The 21592-nt window shown below is 34.7% G+C and overlaps 1 protein-coding gene across 5 annotated transcripts in view; it reads left to right on the top strand.

The window, feature by feature from the left end:
- ABCB7 (ATP-binding cassette, sub-family B (MDR/TAP), member 7) overlaps nt 1-21113 on the top strand; it is a 112742-nt gene extending 91629 nt beyond the window's left edge. For all 5 annotated transcript variants that reach the window (XM_011977759.1, XM_011977758.1, XM_011977761.1 and 2 more), the window contains 8 exons: nt 1899-2073; nt 3063-3220; nt 4130-4293; nt 4454-4583; nt 8361-8532; nt 11176-11279; nt 14173-14280; nt 20808-21113. In XM_011977759.1, coding sequence (XP_011833149.1) covers nt 1899-2073; nt 3063-3220; nt 4130-4293; nt 4454-4583; nt 8361-8532; nt 11176-11279; nt 14173-14280; nt 20808-21023 — 1227 coding nt within the window. In that variant the 3' untranslated portion in view covers nt 21024-21113. The remainder of the gene's footprint in view (nt 1-1898; nt 2074-3062; nt 3221-4129; nt 4294-4453; nt 4584-8360; nt 8533-11175; nt 11280-14172; nt 14281-20807) is intronic.
- Nucleotides 21114-21592: the final 479 nt, after the last annotated feature.

Here is a 21592-nt window from a genome sequence, read left to right as displayed (position 1 = left end):
AGGTGTGATGGAATAATACTATTTTATTGTTTGTCTTTTGTTTAGAAACTGTCCTCTTTCCTTCTCAGTTTTTGTTTGGTACTATCAGATTTTTACCTTCTGAATTAATTTATAAGTGCTCATAAATACAGTCATGCACTGTATAATGATGTTTTGGCATCTATGATGTTGGTCCCATAAGATAATAATGGAACTAAAATGTTCCTGTCAGCAAGTGACATTGTAGCCATTGTAATGTTGTAGCACAATTCGTTACTCTATTACTCATGTGTTTCTGGTAATGCTGGTAGAAACAAACCTACTGCGCTACCCATCATTTAATATTTGATAATGATAAACTAGTATGTTAACTAGTATATGTATTTTCTACTTTTAATCATTATTTTAGAGTGTACGCCTTCTATTTCTAAAAACAAAGTTAACTGTAAAATAGCCTCAGGTAAGTCCTTCAGGAAGTATTCCAGAAGAAGGCATTGTTGTCATGGGAGATAACAGCTCCATGCATGTTATTGCCCCTGAAGACCTTCCAGTAAAAGGAGATGTGGAGGTAGAAGACAGTGATATTTGACCCTGACCCTACGTAGGTCTTGGCTAATGTGTGTGATTATGTCTTAGTTTTTAACAAAAAAGTTTAAAAAGTAAAAAAAAAAACAAAAAACCTTAAATAGAAAATAGCCTATATAATGAGGATATGAAGAAAGAAAATACTTTTGTACAGCTGTACAATGTGTTTGTGTTTTAAGCTAAGTTATTAAAAAGAGTAAAAAAGTTTTTAAAAATTTGTTTGTAAAGTTACAGTAAGCTAATTTTATTATTGAAGAAATAAAATATTAAATAAATTTAGTGTAGCCTAAGTGTACAGTGTTTATAAAGTCTACAGTAGTGTACGGTAATGCCCTAGGCATTCATATTCACTCACCACTTCCTCACTGACTCACCTAGAGCAATTTTCAGTCCTGCAAGATCCATTCATGCTAAGTGCTCTATACAGATATACCATTGCAAATCTTCTTTACCATACTTTTACTGTACCGTTTCTTTGTTTAGATACACAAATACCATTGTGTTACAGTTTTCTACAATTTTCAATACAGTAATGTGCTGTACAGGTTTGTAGCCTAGGAGCAATAGGCTATACCATATAGTCTAGGTGAGTGGTAGTCTATACCATCTAGGTTTATGTAAGTACACTCTATGATGATTGCACAGTCAAAATTACCTAAAGTATGCATTTCTCAGAACATATCTCCGTTGTTAAGTGATGCATGACTATATACCGTTAGCATCTTGATTCAGAATGAACAGTAAGCTAATCAAATTGGCATGTAAATTCTTGACTCTCTTCTATCCCTCAGAGTGCCTAGTATAGTGCTTCCCATTAATTCTTTCATTTATTTGTTCATTTTTCCATTTAACAAATAGTTACTGAATGCCTCTTATGTGTTCTAAGTGGTTTCACAGGGGAGGGTGGTAAAAAAAAGATTACTTTCTAATCCCTGCTATCCCAGAATTTTATACTATACTGAAAGAACTTAAGTATGCAGGTGACTAGATAAGAAGGCATAATGTTGTGAGAGTAGTGGGAATTGTCAATTCAGAGTCTCAGGGGAAGGCTTTGTGAAGGAAGTGTCATTGAAGATTTTGTTTTAGATCTGGGTTGGAATTAGCTAAGCATTCAGTAAATGTTCATTGGGTGAATTTTGTGGACTTTTCAAATACAATTCATTATGGAAAGCTGCAGGGATATCATAGTACAATATATTGAAAGTCAATTTTTAAAATGGAATCTACAGTACAAAATTGTATTCATACTTGAAGTCTGATGAAAAGTATACTGATCACTTAAGAGAATAAATTTTAATTATACTTGCCCATAGTTATTTTTATATATTTTGTAGTATTTTAATAATGAAAGATATGAAGCACAGAGATATGATGGATTTTTGAAGACGTATGAGACTGCTTCATTGAAAAGTACCTCTACTCTGGCTATGCTGAACTTTGGTCAAAGTGCTATTTTCAGTGTCGGTTTAACAGCTATAATGGTGCTCGCCAGTCAGGGAATTGTGGCAGGTAATGGGTCTGTGGCTATCACATTTACAGGCTGTTCAACTTTTATAAAGATTAATGAAAGGAATGTGTATGCGTATCTCTTAATTATAAAGGATGTTAAAGTGCTTTAACATCCTTGGAGTACTTTTCTCTTTGTATCAGAATGTATTTGCTTGATTGTTTGATAATGGTTTTTTAACTTCCTTTTGTTTAGTGCTGGCTCACTCATTGATTGGGATTACTGTTTGTAACTACCTGATCTTTTAAGAACAACTTTTTTTTTTAGCATCTAGTTTTTCTAATTTTTCTTGTAGACTTGTAGAGCAATGTAATTAATTTAGTGTTTAGTTCAAAGGACTAAACTGCAAACACTCTTTTTTTAAGAATTACCAGGAACCTTTTAATCTTTCTACTCCTTTTTTTACTTGCAAAACACTTCAAAAGTAAATGTCTGCTCCTCCTTTCTGTAAACTCCCCCCACCCCCACTCAGTTAGTATTCATTCATTCACTGTGACCTAAATATGTTTTCCACATATTTAGGTCACAACAACATTTTGTTGTTGTTGTTGTTTCATTTTGTTTCCTTTAACTTGATGTACATCAGAATGGTTTATCATCCTTAATCGTGATGTCTATTTTCTCCAATTTATAATGTATACTAATTTTTAAATTTCTATGTTACACTACAAAGAAACCGTTACTAGTGTCTTAGGGAAAAAAGAGAAACTTTTTAGCCTTCCATTTCTATCCTCACTTAAACCATTCTTTTTTGTGTATTATATATAGTGTATAGGTAGGCCTTTCCCATTCCTCTTAACATATACTAAGTTCCCTGTATTACCTAAATCATGGATTAATGCTTTGAAATTGAGTTGACATAAGAGTTGTTGCTGATTAAGAATATTTTGTTCTGTGATAATAGACTATAAACCTCTCTATCTTAAATTGGGAAAGTATGTAACATTTATCTAAAATACCCTTTTTTTTCTTCTGCCAATTGCATATTAAGGCACCCTTACTGTTGGAGATCTAGTGATGGTGAATGGACTGCTTTTTCAACTTTCATTACCCCTGAACTTTCTGGGAACTGTATATAGAGAGACTAGACAAGCACTCATAGATATGAACACCTTGTTTACTCTACTCAAGGTAGACACCCGAATTAAAGTAAGTAATCCATATAGCACCTTTTCAAAAGTATGTGAACATCATCCCATTAGTAGGATTATTCTAGGAATATTCCTACATCACCACGTTAGCAAGCCCAATTTCTTTTACTTGCAGGAATTGGCAGGGGAGTGCGGTGCTATCACCTGTATTAAGAGGTTGTTAGAGCTTTCACTTCTATGTTTAAAAACCTAGCCACGCATGGTGGCTCACGCCTGTAATCCCAGCATTTTGGGAGGCCGAGGCGGGCGGATCACCTCAGGTCAAGAGTTCTAGACCAGCCTGACCAACATGAAGAAACCCCGTCTCTACCAAAAATATAAAATTAGCTGGTTGTGGTGGCACATGCCTGTAATCCCAGCTACTCGGGAGGCTGAGCCAGGAGAATCGCTTGAACCCGGGAGGCGGAGGTTGCGGTGAGCCGAGATCGTGCCATTGCACTCCAGCATGGGTAACAAGAGCGAACTCCGTCTCAGCATAAATAAATTAAATAAATAAATAATAAAAATCTTACAATGTTAATGAAGACTTATACTAGAAAGTAAATTTTGTTAAGTTGAATTATTTGTACTTACACTGAATTTAGTTATCTAATAATGACACAGAATGTATGATTGCCTCTCCTCGCATCCTCAACCCCATTCCTCCCCTGCCCATCATCCCTTCTCCCTCCCCACCCCCCCCTCAAAAAAAGTTGCTCAGAAACCAAAACATTCAGGGTTTGTTTTACCTTGGCCATGAAGCATGAGAAAACAAATCTTTAATTGCATGCTTGGAAGTGGTCTAAGTCCACTTATAAACCTCCTTCTTTTCCATAATTTCCTTTTTCTTTCTGTGAATTAGAAAATTGTCTTCATAGCTGTACTCTAGGCAGTGTGTAAAGTGGCTTTTTTTTCTCTTCCCTGCTAGGACAAAGTGATGGCATCTCCCCTTCAGATCACACCACAGACAGCTACCGTGGCCTTTGATAATGTGCATTTTGAATACATTGAGAGCCAGAAAGTCCTTAGTGGAATATCCTTTGAAGTCCCTGCAGGAAAGAAAGTGGCCATTGTAGGAGGTAGTGGGTCAGGGTGGGTAATTTAGTTATTTGTAAAATTCTGTATTATAGACTGATGATTCCCAATGTAATATTTTTTTCTTTATTATAATGAAAATGATTACTGTGGTTTAAAACTGGGTTTTCCTAACATTAATAGGAGCTAAATAACCTTTCTTCATCTCCAATTTCAGGAAAAGCACAATAGTGAGGCTGTTGTTTCGCTTCTATGAGCCTCAAAAGGGTAGCATTTATCTTGCTGGTCAAAATATACAAGATGTGAGCCTGGAAAGCCTTCGGAGGGCAGTGGGAGTGGTACCTCAGGTATTTAAAAACAGAAAAAAACAAATTTTTGGAAGATTTATTGGGTTGATCAATCTGTAACTAGAACAATTTGAATCAAGGGATCAACATATGCTACTGAACTAGTCAATATTAGACCCTACCAGTGAAGTTCTGGTACCAAAAGGGATTTTTTAAAAAAGGAAAGGAAAAAAACTTGAAGGGAAAATCTGCATGATAGGAAGCCCTGGAATGATAGCATAATAGAATAGAAAGAGCACAGACCTGGATGCTAACCCCATCTCTAACCGTCATTAGTTCTGTGGCCTGGGGCCTCCGTTTTCTCATCTGTAAAATAAGGACGCCATTTATCTTTTAGGATAGAATTATTATAATTATTATTATGGATTAGAGATAATAAATGTAAAATACCAAATCTATCACATAATTGTTCAGAAAATGAAAACTACTATTGTAATTTGGAACAGTTTTCAACATAGTGGATTTATAATAATTACAAAGTAGCTTGACTGCCAACCTCAATTTTGTATGCCTTGTTAACCACTTTGCCTTCAGTACCAAGCACAGTGCCTAACCCATGTTAAACATTTAATAAACATTTCTTGTGTTACTTTGGAGGGAAAATAAATTCAAAGTAAGGTCTGAGAAGTTAAGAAGTAGATAACCTTTATAGGATGTGAGCTTTTCTATGATGAAAGCTTATAGAGAGACCTGGGAATTAGTTGTAGCCAGTATGTATTATAAAGTTGATTTCTGGGGCCAGAATCAAATCCCTGGGAGAGTAGATCAAAATATGGGTAGAGGAAGAACTGTAAGAGAGTTATTGGATGGGGATATGTGACTTGCAAAATGTCCCCCAAATGATCCCACACATGGACTCTTCTCTGTCCTCTTTTTCACTGAAAATCCCACATGTTAGCATGAGTCATTTAGAGAAATTATTGGGTAACTATGTGAGATGATGGATATGTTAATTTGTTCATTATAGTAATCATTTTACTATATGTATCTCATAACATCATGTTCTATACCTTAAATATATACAATACCATTTATAAATTTTAAAAAATCATATCATTTAAATTGGATTAGATAATCTAATTTAATAATTCCAGTTCTTTCTCACATACCCCAGTTACAATTTTGGAGGACTATGTGGGGCCCAGAAACCTGCCTTTTTGAAAACGCCTCCTAGGTTATTCTGTTAGAGATGTTTCATAGATTGTATGTTAAGTAACGCTAATCTAGCCCGGGCACAGTGGCTCACGCCTGTAATCCCAGCACTTTGGGAGGCCGAGGCAGGCAGATCGCCTGAGGTCGGGAGTTCAAGACCAGCCTGGCCAGCATGATGAAACCGCATCTCTAGTAAAAATACAAAAATTAGCTGAGCATGATGGCAGGCGCCTGTAATACCAGCTACTCGGGAAGCTGAGGCAGGAGAATTGCTTGAATCCAAGAGGCAGAGGTTGTAGTGAACCGAGATTGTGCCATTGCACTCCAGCCTGGGCAACAGAGCGAGGCTCAGTCTCAAAAATAAAAAAGAGAAAAAAGAAAGAAAAAGAAACACTAATCTAAACTGTGTGTCAAGTGAATTGGATTCTGAGCTGTGACTACTTAGGATTCAGTGTCCTCATCCATGTAAATAGATTCCTGCCATTCTCTTGGGCTTTGTAACAATTATCCTCATCCTTTTGAGAAGTAGCACATTCACAAAGGGAAAATATACATGATCAATAAACAAAAGACTCTCATCCTCATTGGAGGCCTTAGCAATATAAATTAAGTCAACAACAGAATATGTGTCATTTTTTCATCTATCAGATTGGCAAGGATTTTGAAATTCCTAATATTCAGTTTGGGCAAGACTGTGTAAAATGGACAATCTCTTGTTTTGCTGGTGGAAGTATACAGCTTTCCTGACAAGCAAATTGGCAATGTGTATCAAGTGCCTGAAAAATATTCATACCCTTTATTCCAATAATTCTGCCTGTAGGAGATTTTAGTAAGGAAATAAACAGAGATGTGGACAAGTCTTTATATGCAAAGATGTTCATTACAGCATTATTTATAGTAGCATCAGTTGGAAACAATGTAAATGTCCAACAGTAAGTAGATGGTTACATTATTATCATAGGATCAGAGTCATGCAGCCATTCATAAATATTGTGTTTTTAAAGAATATTGTCATGAAAAATATGCAAATACAAAGTATTAAAAAGGAGGATAGCAAGCAAAATATAGTATCCTGGTTTTATAATACTAGATGAATACATTTCAGTAGAGAAAAAAGATAGGAGAGAATATCAAAATGTAATAGTAGATCTTGCTACATGATGGGAATATGGATTATTTAAGTTTTAATTTATTACATGTATATATTTAAGATATCTCACATGATGTTATGAGATACATATAATTAGGTTACTGTAGAGAAGCAAATTAACATGTCCATCATCTTACAGTTACCTATGTTTTTGTGGCTAGAGCAGCTAAAATCTACCCATTTAGCAGAAATTACACAAAAAAATCAGTATTTATTTTATATTAGTTTTTATATTTTCAAAATTTCCACCTAGCATATTTAGCTTTTTCCTAAATATAAATTATTTAAAAATAAGCAGTTTCTGTTTATACAATGAGCTTATTGAGTTTAAGTATAATCTCAATATGAGAAATTTTATTAATAATAGGTATATAAATGATTTAAATACTGTTTAAAGCAATATATGAAATTCTTGATCTGATTATGATGTTCAGGAAGATGGGTATCCTGGTTAATATGAACTAATGGAGTCATTTTATTTCACCTAACCATAGCCTTCCAACCATTTAGAGATTGAAAGAAAAATAGGGGATGGATGCTCACTTGAAGAAAATTAACTTTAGCGTGCCATGTGAGAATAAGTTGAAATACCAAATGAATGCTTGAAGTGAACTTTCTCCAAAAATATATATAGTGCATAAATTCTTTGTTTTCTGTTTTAATGCCAATGTCAAAGCTTCTTAGAAAATAGGAAAACATATTCAAACCTCATTAGTAATTAGGGAAATGCTAATTTGAACAAAAAGCACATTTTTCCCCTAAGAGTAGCAACAACTAAAAATTATTAATATCCAGTGTTTCTGAATATATGAGGAACTGGCACCCTCATATGCCATTGGTAGTGTGTACTTATACATTATTGGTTGCTGGTAGGGCCATATTTGGAAGACATTTGGGCAATAATAGCAAAGGATAAATGTATGCTTAACTTTTAACTCATCAGTCTACTTCTAGGGATTCTTCTTACAGAAACACACAGGTGTACAAAGTCATATACATAGTTTTATTCCAACATTGTAGTAGCAACAATTTGGAAATCACATTAATATCCATCAGTAGGAGAATATATACATAAATTATGATGTTTCCATAGTATGGAATATACAACTGTTAAAAAGAATGAGTTAGTTTTCTGTTATTGACATGGACAATCTCCAGGATACGTTAAGTGAAAAAAGCAATTGCAAAATAATATGTGTAGAATGACCACACTTGTGTTGGAGGGAAAAAAACATATGTTTATATATATAAATTCGCAGGAACAAGTCTGGAATGATACACACTAAATTGTTTATGATGACTACCCCTGGTAAGGGAATGGGATTTCGCAGATGAGGGATGATGAAAGGGACTGTCATGTTTTACCCTTTATGCCTTTGTCTCTTTACTGTTTGAGTTTTTAATAATGAACATATATATATAGAGAGAGATAGATATAGATATAGATATATATTCATTCAGTATATCTGCTTCAGGATGCTGTCCTCTTCCATAATACTATTTATTACAACCTCTTATATGGAAACATCAGTGCTTCACCTGAGGAAGTGTATGCAGTGGCAAAATTAGCTGGACTTCATGATGCAATTCTTCGAATGCCACATGGATACAACACCCAAGTAGGGGAACGAGGACTCAAGCTTTCAGGTGATCAGAGATTTTAGACCTGCCCCCTTCTTGTATACTTCTTTCAAACTCTAATTGTCAGAGCCATGTTTTAGAAAATGTAATGAGAGACTTCAAAATGTAGTGCTCATTGAGTCACATTTGATTGGGTTACTAATCTCCTAGCTCTCACTGTAACCAATTCAACATACTAGTAACTATTCTCAAGTCATGCAAGTCTTTTTTTTTTTCACTTGCAGCTGCAAACACTGTAGGTGTTTGATATTAAGTAAGTTATCAAAATATGCTCAGATCATTACTAACTTGTTATCTATAGTCTTCGTGGTAAAGCAAAAACAATATCATTCTTTACCTGGGAAAGTAGTGAGGGTAGGGAGAAGTAATTTGATAATGAATAGTGTATATCTCTCATCATAACTTCCTAGATCATTAGATGTTTTCAGTACTTTAGACCTCTTTATATTTGATCCTGTTACCTGCTATATTTTCCTTACAGCCAACTTCATTTTCATGTCCTTTGTTCTGTGGCCAAGGATATTTTGAGGCTTATACATTTCTTGTTAAATGTTTAATTATGAGATTGCTAGGTTTAAGAATGAATTACCCTAAAATGACTGATTTTTTTTGGAGGACACAGAAAAATGTTTCTTTACCCCCAAATTATTTGAATTTCAAAAGTATAGCAATGTCTAGTTTAGTTTGGGGAGGAAATGTATCCATTATAGATAGAGGTAAGGCAAAAATAGAATGAGAAATACTCTATGTGAATTTTAGCGAATCCCCATTCCTCTTCATTACAAACTGGCTTCATTTATTAGATACACACTATGTGCAAGCTACTATGCTAAATGATTTGAAAGTTTAAAAAATGAAGCATAAACAGGTCTGTTTCCCAGGAATTGGCAGTCTGTTAGAAAGTTTTGGGCTAGGTTTAGAAAATTTTAAGCAAAGATTACTTTCAAGTTAAGTTGGTTGGGTCATTACCTGGTAGTATAAGATGCCGGTATCATTCCAGTCCACATTTGCACTTTATTACTGCTTTTAATAGGAGTAATTTCCAATTATCTGGCCCACCCCCAAATTATGTGTCCATTTGGCTAATTCTGGCAATCCCTAATTTATCATGTAATATGAACTAGCCCTCTTAATGCATGACTTTGCCTCAGCCAGCTATGCTGTGTTCTGTTTTGTAATCTTATTTTTCCTTTCTGCATGCCTGTGGGGGATAGGAATAGCTAAAGAAATTTTATTCTTACCTATTTCCCATTTCCTTACAACCATACCTCTCAAAATGAACAATTTATTATTTAGCATCTATGCTAATAATTATGTTAGAGAATAAACAGACATTTCTTCTCCGAGTTCCAAAATACTATTGAATAGAATTACAATTTAGTTGGTTTCCACTTGAAATTTGAGAGGCACTTCAAAACCAGTCCTTCCTCTGAATATCTACTTCTTTGAGGAGCTTTCTGCTACTGGGTTGATAGGTAGGCAGGAAGATAGTACTTATGGTACCTGCCTCGTAAGGAGAATTTTGATCTTGTGAGGTGGGGAAGCATATGGCTAGCATAAATATAAACTTACTAATATTAAAAATAAGGAGCCCCTTTATAGGCCAAAGAGAATAATTGTAGAACACGTAAAAATAAAAATATTTAATGTACCAGATAATGGTTAGAGCTTATTTCTTAAAGAGGTTACTTAAGCTGAAAAATATGTTTTTTCAGACATTGATAATGTATAATAGACAAGAAAAGAAGCTAAAAGGCACATAGTCAGCAGAGTACCATCTTCTGTACTTCCAACTATAGTTCTATATAAGATTGATGACCTTAGACCTACAGTAGTCCCAGTAATAAAAGAAAGGTTTCTATACATTTCACTGCATATTTTCCCTATTTATTTAAGAAATACTTTCAAAATATTTATTCTTGTGTTTAGGAATAAATGTGGGCTTACACATTGTGATAAGAAGAGCATTGGACTGGAATGGGTCTAGTCCAGGTTCTTGCTCGGTGACCGTGAGCAAATCACTTAACTTTTCTGGGCCTATATCCTTTCTATTTTAAAAATTTGATATGCTAGAGACCTATAGTAAATACCTAAATAAAGGAAGATATATCTAGTATATGCCTTTAACTTTGAAGAATGCTGTAAAAATAATAGCTTTCTGTCAAAAAACAATCCTTGAGAATACTGGCTGAATGCTACTTTTTTATCTTAAGAGACGAATTCAGTTATTCATAGTTTAATGTCTTGAGGTTTCAGATATTGATTTTTTTGGCATTGTCAATTCTGTCATTGAAATTTTCTGAGATTGCTGTTCATTGAGAATTATCTGTAATATAAAGTAACACATAATGAGCATACTTCTGGTAGAATAATAATAGTAGAATCAAAGTTGTTACCTTCCTGCCTCATTCTCATTCTTCCCACCTGCTATGAAGCCAGAATTCAGTAGTGCATTCATGTTTAAGGGAATGTAATTTGTCAAAAGATATTATATATGAACTTCAACTCTACAACTCAGTAAAATGAACTGTGATCAGGAGAATAGGGAAATGTTCAATGTATTACGTGGTGGTTGTAATCAATGGAAACACTAGAAACATAAAATATGCATGCACTATGCTGCCTTAAAGTGAACTTTTCCTTTACCAGGAGGAGAAAAGCAAAGAGTAGCAATTGCAAGAGCCATTTTGAAGGACCCCCCAGTCATACTCTATGATGAAGCTACTTCATCGTTAGATTCGATTACTGAAGAAGTAAGTTATGATTAAAATATAAAACTCTTTATTTTTTTATTTTTATTTTTTTATACTTTAAGTTCTAGGGTACATGTGCATAACGTGCAGGTTTGTTACATATGTATACTTGTGCCATGTTGGTGTGCTGCACCCATCAACTCGTCAGCACCCATCAACTCGTCATTTACATCAGGTGTAACTCCCAATGCAATACCTCCCCCCTCCCCGTGATAGGCCCCGGTGTGTGATGTTCCCCTTCCCAAGTCCAAGTGATCTCATTGTTCAGTTCCCACCTATGAGTGAGAACATGCGGTGTTTGGTTTTCTGTTCTTGTGATAGTTTGCTGAGAATGATGGTTTCCAGCTGCATCCATGTCCCTACAAAGGACACAAACTCATCCTTTTTTATGGCTGCATAGTATTCCATGGTGTATATGTGCCACATTTTCTTCATCCAGTCTGTCACTGATGGACATTTGGGTTGATTCCAAGTCTTTGCTATTGTGAATAGTGCCGCAATAAACATACATGTGCATGTGTCTTTATAGCAGCATGATTTATAATCCTTTGGGTATAAATTTACAAGAAACAAACAACCCCATCAAAAAATGGGCAAAGGATATGAATAGACATTTCTCAAAAGAGGACATTTATACAGCCACCAGACACATGAAAAAATGCTCATCATCACTGGCCATCAGAGAAATGCAAATCAAAACCACAATGAGATACCATCTCACACCAGTTAGAATGGCAATCATTCAAAAGTCAGGAAACAACAGGTGCTGCAGAGGATGTAAAGAAATAGGAACACTTTTACACTGTTGGTGGGATTGTAAACTAGTTCAACCATTATGGAAAACAGTATGTCGATTCCTCAAGGATCTAGAACTAGAAGTACCATATGACCCAGCCATCCCATTACTAGCTCTTCAATGTTTAATACTTGGAAGTTTCAGTAAAATGGCTGCATTACTTTGTATTTTAAATAAACTTCAATAGTAAGTGCTATAGAGTAAAATGCCTATCTCCCCTTTTCCATATGGCAAGTGTTGATGGTAAGAATGCCAGGTTGCATTGAACTAGAAATACCACAGTGTTAAGTCCATTTGCAAATGTGTCTCCTTTTGGAACTATGTGATAACTTATGCTGTTGTTGCATTGCCCCTGCATCTTACAAAGCTGTAGGAATCACCTGATATGCTGACAAAGGAAGAAAGTTTCAGTCTCTCTCCTATTGCCACTTAATACTCATTAAAATAGTCATGGAAGTGATTGTGAAACCTGTGACATAGTACATACCAGATAGTCTTTCACTTATCATGGAGCAACTCATGAGATGCAAGTCAGGCATACACAAGCTGCAGTGTTGATATCAATTTGTATTCATTTCACTGGAAGTGTTATGAAACACCAAGATGTGACACTGATGTCATGACATTGTCCCACAGCTGCGTTAGATTTCATAGCAACATCTTTACATTACATACAAAAGTCTCAACAACAATGGTAATTTCATTATCATATCCCCTTAATCTAGAACTGAAGATAGACAGATGCATTTGTCAATTGCCTTCATTCAACTACCTTTTAATTCAATACATAGTGTAAACCTAGCGTTGAAGGATAGGCCTAATTCAGCTTTGCAAGCTGTGTGACATAATATTTGCATACAGAGTTAAGTTTCAGGGCCCATTGTTTGATCTGCAGCATATTTAAAGCAATTGAATTTTGAAGTGAATTGGTTAGCCTGGGGATTTGTTATATTTAAAGTGAACCATAAGCAGGATCAGACCCCATTCATAGGAAAAGTAGGAACATGCTTATAAGAACTTTTTACCTAAAAATGTGTCATACTACCACAAACTAAAAGACCTACCAACAGTCATTATTTGAGTCATACAGCTTTATTATGTCAGAGAGCATAACCCATTAAGAGCCAACAGACAACCTCCCCAAGGGGAGGAGTTATTGGAAGATTTGGTAAATTTTAATGGGACTTTTTAAAAAGTCCAGTGTCTTCAGTAGGATGTCAGAGTTTAAGTTGTTAAAGGTTAAAAAAGGAGTCCTCACAAACATAACAGGCTTTCTTAGTATTGGCCTTGTACCTTATTATCAGTCTGCCCTAGTAAAATATAAGATCTTTTCCTGGGTAACCATTTGCTCTTGATAATTTTATTCCTTTAATAAATAAAATGTTCAGAAATATTCATAGGAAATTTGGGTATTTCCCCATTCCCCACACTGCTGTTTCCATCTAGCTTGCTGTACTTAGACCCAGGTTTCCAAGTATAGCTGAATATATATACAACTCTTATACTTTACAGGGAATAAACAAAAATATATTTCCGGGATGCATTAGGAAGTCAGAATGCTTTTGAAAAAGAGGTTTCTGCAGTTAAAAATATACAGTTATCATTGTTTCCCCTTCTGTCCTCTGAGTTTGAACTAAGGAAAAGCAAATGTTCCTATAGTCTTTGAATCTCCCTATCTTTGGATTATTTTGAATTTCTGTCTGTCCTATCACTTAAGTCTCTCCTCATTTTAGTTTTGTTCTCATTGGTAAACATATGTGGCTATGTTCCTGTTATCATGAGAGTTGATATGTTTACTACTTATAATGTTTACTACTTTCTCCCAGATTTTGTAATTTTGAGAAATGTTGCCTATCTTAAAGAATTTTTTTCTATGATAATATGATCATATTTGCCTTCTCTTTTTGCTTTCTCCCCTTCCTTTTAGCAATTATTAGATTAGGTGTAATATTTGGTATCAGTATAAAATTTACATAATAAAAGATTAACTGGCATTTTTTGTGTTCCTTTAGGAAATGTATGATTATTTTAATTTCCATTTGCCTAATACATAGTTCTTTTTATTTTCTCCTGTTCTTCATATTACCAAACTTGCAGACTATTCTTGGTGCCATGAAGGATGTGGTCAAACACAGAACTTCTATTTTCATTGCACACAGATTGTCAACAGTGGTTGATGCAGATGAAATCATTGTCTTGGACCAGGTAAGAGATTTAACTTTGAAGTTTAGTATTTGAGGAACACTGGAAATTGTTATAGATACAAGAAGCTTAAATATTGTTTCTTACATTATTTGGTTGAGATTGAATCCTGATAAAATTCTGTTTTTAGCCCCTTTTGATTGGAAATAATGCATGTCACTTCCAAGAAGGAATAAACTATATTAACTCACTCTCTATTAAAGTATTACAAACAAAAGTTTAATCAGGAAAGCATTAAATCTTCACAATAGAAGCAGGTTTTCAATGGTGCATATATAAAATAACTTTTCTGCATTCATTTTTGCTCTGAATAGACTATTTGCTCAGTGTCTTTGCTGTATTATATATTTTTATTTTTCTAATACCTGCACATACCCTTGATGGTTAAAAGAAAATTACCATAAAATAAAGTGGTCATTTTCAAACATGGTCATTTTTATTTTATGTTTTTCCTTCTCGGGAAAGTAAGAAAAATATAGCCTGCTTTATCTCTTCTAAGGAAATTACTATACGAGTATACTGTAAAAGTCTAGACAAATCAGAGTACCACTATTGTGATGCGTAGATTTGAAAATTGCAATAATTTTTATTTTCTCCTTCCTGTAAGGACCTCTTCTCCCCACACCCGCCTAGTACTTGATTATTTCTAACATTATGCAGTTTTCTACCCTGCATTCAGCCTTTTCTGTAATTATTTTTCCCTTCTAATAAATATATATTCAATTCTTTATCATTTTGGTTTTTTTTTTTTCTTTTTGAGGCATGGTCTTACTTTGTCACCCAGGAGTACAGTAGCACGATCTCAGCTCACTGCAGCCTCGACCTCCTGGGCTCAAGCAATCCTCACACTTCAGCCCCCCAAGTAGCTGGGACTACAGGCACGTGCCTCACGCCCAGCTAATTTTTTGTAGAGATGGGGTTTCACCATGTTGCCCAGGTTGGTCTCGAACTCCTGAGCTCAAGCGACCTGTCTGCCTCACCCCGACAAAGTACTAGGATTACAGGCATAACCACCACGCCTGGTCACATTTTGAAAACCTGTGTAATAAGAGTTTAGAGAGAAGCATTCTCATGTACTATCTGTATATTGAACTATTTAAAGGGACTTTTTCACTCCACTAAAATTTCTTATAGGGTATTCAGTGTTATGGTTTGTATACTATTACCTTCATAAGTTGCTTGCATGCTTGTGACCCTAGGCCTTTCTGTTGGTTTGTTCTTAAATATTTACATTCATTACCAAACTGATTTTTCCGGTATGGTTGTACCAGAATGTCTTAAACGGGAAATTTTGTAAATATACCTTATTATATCATTGATGTTCAAGAATATTAAATAAAATCTGCTACTTTTTTATAAGCTTTCTGATTCTATGCAGCCATTTAGTGAGAGCCTTTTTTTACAAATAGAAGTTGTTAAAATATGTTAGCAGGCATGTGATCGCCTGCCTCATGCCATGTAATTCATAGTATCTATATACTTATTTTATACCATTGCCACTTGGATTTTGGGTTGTAATTGGACCTAATTTATTACTGATCATAGCAACTGTGTCTAAAGAAGAATCTCTTTATTATTCATAATTTGATGATTCTGTAGTTGTCTGATTATGAACATAACAGATTTTCATTTTCTAGTGAAACTAATATGACCTTAACTTTGACTAATAATCTGTCACCTCCTGTGTTCTGTCAGCAATTTCTTATAGTAGTGTTAATGTTAAGACGGCATATCTAGGGAACTTCTAGTTAAACGTGGAAGGTTGGATACATTTGTTTATCTCTTCTTCCCCTAACCATACTAAAATGAAAGTTAATAAATAAAATAAGTATAATAAGTATAAAGCCATAAGGACAAAATAATAGGAGAGGAAATAACAGTGGACAAGAGATATCAGCAAACTGGGGAAACTGGTAAGTAGATAGATTAGCAGAGCTAAAAAGTTCAATACTGTGTGTGAAAAAGAGAGAGACATCAATTTTTTAAAAAAAGCAAATTGATTCATGTTGTAGACCCCTGAAAAGGCTCAGGAATTGAAGGCACCAGGTATGATGAAAAGTGGTGATAAGCATGAGGTTGAAAGTAACAATTAAGTGTAAGACTGCATAAGAAATAAAGTTCCTTAGCACGAGTCTGGAGATTTACTTATCAGGAAATTACTGGCTTTGGACACAAGCAGACCACCAGGCACATTAACAATGAAGGGAGAGATTAACTGAAAATCAAAACATACCAAAGGATAGGACCACAGGCCCTCTTGTGCCACTGGCTCCAAGAACTTTGCCAACCAGTTGTTTATTTTACCATCACTACTCCTTTCCTCATCAGCAAATAATTGGAGGATTCTTCTCTGGAGAAACAAAAGCAGCCCCAGGAAAAAAAAAAAAAAGATACTTGTATTTGGGAACCCCAACAAAATGTCCAGATATCTACATAATCATCCTACCATGAAGTCCACTGGTTTAGAAGGCATCGTAATGCACACAGAGCTTCCAGTCAGCCTTTCAATGCTCTATTCTTAAATGTCAGTGGATAGACCTCCAAAACAGAAAAAAAGGAACTCAATGGAAAATGTAGACTTTCTTAATATGCTCAGAGATCGTGGAAAATATAGTATTTCTAAAATAAGGACAGAAGAAAAAAAAGTAACCTGTAATCCCAGCTACTTGGGAGGCTGAGGTGAGAGGATGACTTGAGCCCAGGAGGTGGAGACCAGCCTGGACAACATAGTGAGACTCTGTCTCCAAAAATTAAAAACAACAACAAAAAAAAAAGTAAAGGAAACTTATATGGCCTGATCTGTAGGATATATTGGTAAGTGGGAAAAAAAAAGTAGATATAAAAGAGAATATAGCATGCTACCTTTTGCAAAGAAGATAGGGAAAAAAAGAATATATGTATATCTGCTTATTTTTGCAAAAAGAAACTCAAAGGGTAAACTAGAAACTAAAGCAATTGGCTGCCTATGGGATGCGGGTACAAAGGGTTAGATACAGAAAAGAGAATGAAGTTTTAATATTTTACTTTTGAACCATGCTTAGTATTTTTATACCTTCAAAAATAAAATTAAATCAACAAGGGGAAAAATAAAAATTAAATACAAACAGAAAGAAGTAAAACTAATTGCATATAAAATTGCTAACATAACCACCCAGAAGAAAAATAGAATTAAGCCAAGTAACTTTTGAACATATTACTTTGATTATATACCCTTCGTGGAATATATTTTAAAGACAAAAATAACCCAAAGGAAATTCGAACTTAGTGTATTGTTGGTAGTAGTGTGGGGGTAACCATTTTGAGACTATTTTTGTGTATAGTGTAAGATTGAGCTTATGAGTAAATACATTGATGTTGGGAAACAGATCTCTTGGGAGAAGAAAGATACAAATATGGAATTGGCAAAGAAGAGGAGACCCTTGCGATATATTGGAATAGAATTATCAGTCTGAATTTATGATTTTAAAAAAATGTCCTAACTCTATTCACTGAAGAGGCCTAGAAGCGGTGAAAACCCAGTAGTAATGAGTATACTTGGCAACTAGATCTTGGGCACTAAATACTGTTCCTCACTAAAAGCAACCAACACTCTTTGGAGAAGTAGTTGATTCCTGATCTGGGTCAGGGAAACTAACGAACACAAGTCATGAGGACACAGGAACCATTTTGAATGAGCTCCCACTAGCCAATTGGGGCATAAAAAGAATAATGACACTAATTAATTATAATACACTGAATAAAAAACATCTATGCATCCATGATGATACTGCTAAAACAAAAATTATCAAGGGAAAAGGGACAGTTCCCCTTTAGGAAGAAAGCCAAATAACACATGAAATGTAAAAGGAATTACAAATTTAGAAAATCACATTTTACAGCCACCATTGTAATAATTGATTCAGGTAAGGGTCCTCACTCGTTGCTGAAACCATGTGGTGTAAAGCTATTGAGGCTAGAATATTTGCACGGTTTACAATTACCATAGATTACTTACTAATTAGAGAAAAAAATACCTTGAAAATAGAGAAATAGAGAAACTGGTAGATGTCACCTTAACCAAATGATCAAACCTAATATCAGTAATGGAGCAAAATTGAACTCATGTACCTCCTGATGTAATGCACTGAAGATATATTATCTTTTCTTTCTACCCAAAATGTTTAACCTGGGCTGGGCGTGGTGGCTCATGCGGGTAATAACAGCACTTTGGGAAGCAGAGGTGGGAGGATTACCTGAGCCCAGAAGTTCGAGACCAGCGTGGGCAATATAGCAAGATCCCATCTCAAAAAAACAAAAGTTTAGCCTGGATCTAATAATCAGAAACAACTAGACAAATACAAATTGAAGGGCAGTCTTTTAAAAGCAGGACTGGACATTTTAGAAATATCAACGTCACAAACACACACACACAGACTAGAACAAAGCTGTTATAAATTCAATGCGTTGATCCTGATTGGATCCTAGATGGAAAAAAAGTATAAAGGACATTATTGGTACAATCGATGAAGTCTGAATATGGACTGTATGTTAAATAAGAATATCATATCATTGTTCAGTTTTTTTTGTTGGGTTTTTTGTTTTTTGGTTTTTTTTTGGTAGAGATGGGCGGGGGCAGGTATCTTATCATGTTGCCCAGGCTGGTCTCAAACTCCTGGACTCAAGCAATCCTCTCATCTCAGCCTCCCAAAGAACTGAGATTACAGGCATGAGCCACCATGGCCAGCCATTGTTAAATTTCCTGAGTGTGATATAGTTGTATTTAAGTCATATAGGAGAATGTCTTTGTTTTTAGGGGATACATGCTAATGAAATATTTAGGGGTGAAATGTAATGATGTCTGCAGCTCATTCTCAGATGGTGTAGCAAAAAAATAATGTATATATAGAGAGAAGGTGAGGTGGAGAAAGCAAATGTAAGAAAAAATAACGGTTGCCAAACTAGGAGAAGCATATAGAGTTGTTCATTGTATGACTCTTGAAATATTTCAAAATTTTAAAATGGGTTTGGTAAATAAATAAATAAAGGAACGACCTGAGAACAAGATTTTAGAAATGAGAAATGTCTTTGCTGAAATAAAGTCGAGAAAATCTCCAAAAGAGAGAGAATATAGAGAAAAGATCAGAAAACAAGAGAATTTGTCTAAAAAGTCCAACATCTGACTAGTGGTAGTTCTAGAGAGGCCAGAAACAGGGGAGGAAATTGTCAAATAATAGGTTGTTGCAAAAGTTATTGTGTTTTTTGCCATAGAAAGTAATACCAAAAAAGTGTCTAGAACTTCAGAGCAAGAGTTTCTAGATTGAAAGGGCCTGAGTACCCACCACAATGAATGGAAAGGAAGAATAAAGCTATATCAGGGCACATTATCATACAACTTCAGTGTTGAGGATGTAGAAAACAACCTAAAAGCTCTGAAGGAAATATCTCTGGGTGGTGGGGGGAAATAAACTAATAGATTACCTAATGTAGTTGATTATGAGAAAAATACTGTTGAAAAGGGTTTTGTAATTCTGTAATAAACTTTGGAGAGATTTCCAATAGTGACATAGAAAACTAAGCAAATGAAAAAGAAACAAGCAAGTTACTAAGTCTAGCAGGATTAAAAGACTATATAAGAAAATGTATATATAATCCTAGTACCTACTTAGCTAAGCAGGGAATACTTACATAGTCGTAATAAGGTAAACACTGAATCAAAATTTGTGACGTAACTGATGTTATTAGGAGAGTAAATGATGGAGTAGTGGGAATGTGGGATAGTATGAGTGTTGAATCTCCGTATTCCATAATAGGGAGTTAGTAGATAATGCCAGAAATGAATAAATCAAGAAACAGCAGTATAACCTTACATGTAAATACTTAAAAGTAGGCACAGACAAATTTCAGTTATTTTACTTAAGGGTTTATTGTAAAAGTCCTGTTCCCAGGAATACCAGTAAAAGTGACAGAATTCCTTTTGTCTCTCAGCATGGTTAACCATAGCTATCAAGAAACAAATTAATTGTAGATCAGAGTTTGGAATCTATACCACCAGATCTTTGCAGTGTTAAGTTTAATAACCATTGTTAACAAAAACAGCTGCTGGAAGAAGTAAACTTTTCATCTTTTTTATTTCAAAGTACACATAAGGATTTAAGGATATTATTTTTAAATCTTTTAAATGCCTGTGTAAATAGCAGTGCTTTTGATTTGAATATTTTCTGATTACGGAAAATATCACCTTTTTACATTTTAACCTTCCCTTCAAAATGACAAATGAAACATTACAATTTTATTTCCTTTAAGTAAAATGGTGTTTATGGTATTAGAAATTTTATAGCCTTTTGTTTGTTCACTGGCACTGGATAGCTCAACAGGAAGGAAAGCATTCCTACCTAAATTTTTTTTCACTTATACTGTGTATGAGGAATTGGGAGAAGTATTTTAATGAATGCAAATCCTTCAAAATCCTTAGTTAGAAAGTATTTGGTATTTTCAGTTATTATGCTAGTTAAATGACCTTTCTCCGTGTTTCTCATGTGTTTGCTTTTTAGGGTAAGGTAGCCGAACGTGGTACCCACCATGGTTTGCTTGCTAACCCTCATAGTATCTATTCAGAAATGTGGCATACACAGAGCAGCCGTGTGCAGAACCATGATAACCCCAAATGGGAAGCAAAGAAAGAAAATATATCCAAAGAGGAGGAAAGAAAGAAACTACAAGAAGAAATTGTCAATAGTGTGAAAGGCTGTGGAAACTGTTCGTGCTAAGTCACATAAGACATTTTCTTTTTTTGTTGTTTTGGACTACATATTTGCACTGAAGTAGAATTGTTTTATTAAAAAAATCATACATTCCCATTTTCTATAATCCTTCTTTTAGATAAGATTTATTTAAAAGGGGATTTGAGTTTTACATCTTTCACATTCTATTTAATGCGGCATCTGTAATTATCCCCAAATTATTTTCTTGTCACTGTCCTGGTTGTGCTCAATGCATAATTTTTGCTACCTGTTTGATATTACCACATTACCCTCTTGAAGCCTGACATTCATTTGATATCTATAGCCAGATGAATCAGATTGGTTTCCCAATTTTTGTAGTTTTTAAAACCTCCTTTATGCTGACAATTTAGAGGGAAAGTGTCTGTTTCTTAAAATGAAAGAAAAAGAGGATAGTGTAAGTTTATTGTTTCTTCTCCCTCCTCCCTCCAATTGAAATTGATGTGAAAATGAATTTATAAACTTTTAAAATTAGAATGTATCAGAAATAGACATGCATTTATAGTTTGATGTCTTACTCAATAGATTACTTACTTTTTTTTGTTTTTAGACAGATT

The sequence above is a fragment of the Mandrillus leucophaeus genome, unplaced genomic scaffold (genome assembly GCF_000951045.1).
Source record: "Mandrillus leucophaeus isolate KB7577 unplaced genomic scaffold, Mleu.le_1.0 Scaffold1835, whole genome shotgun sequence".
Lineage (NCBI taxonomy): Eukaryota > Metazoa > Chordata > Mammalia > Primates > Cercopithecidae > Mandrillus > Mandrillus leucophaeus.
Note: the sequence above shows the minus strand (reverse complement) of the source record. Positions and strands in the feature narration are given on the sequence as shown.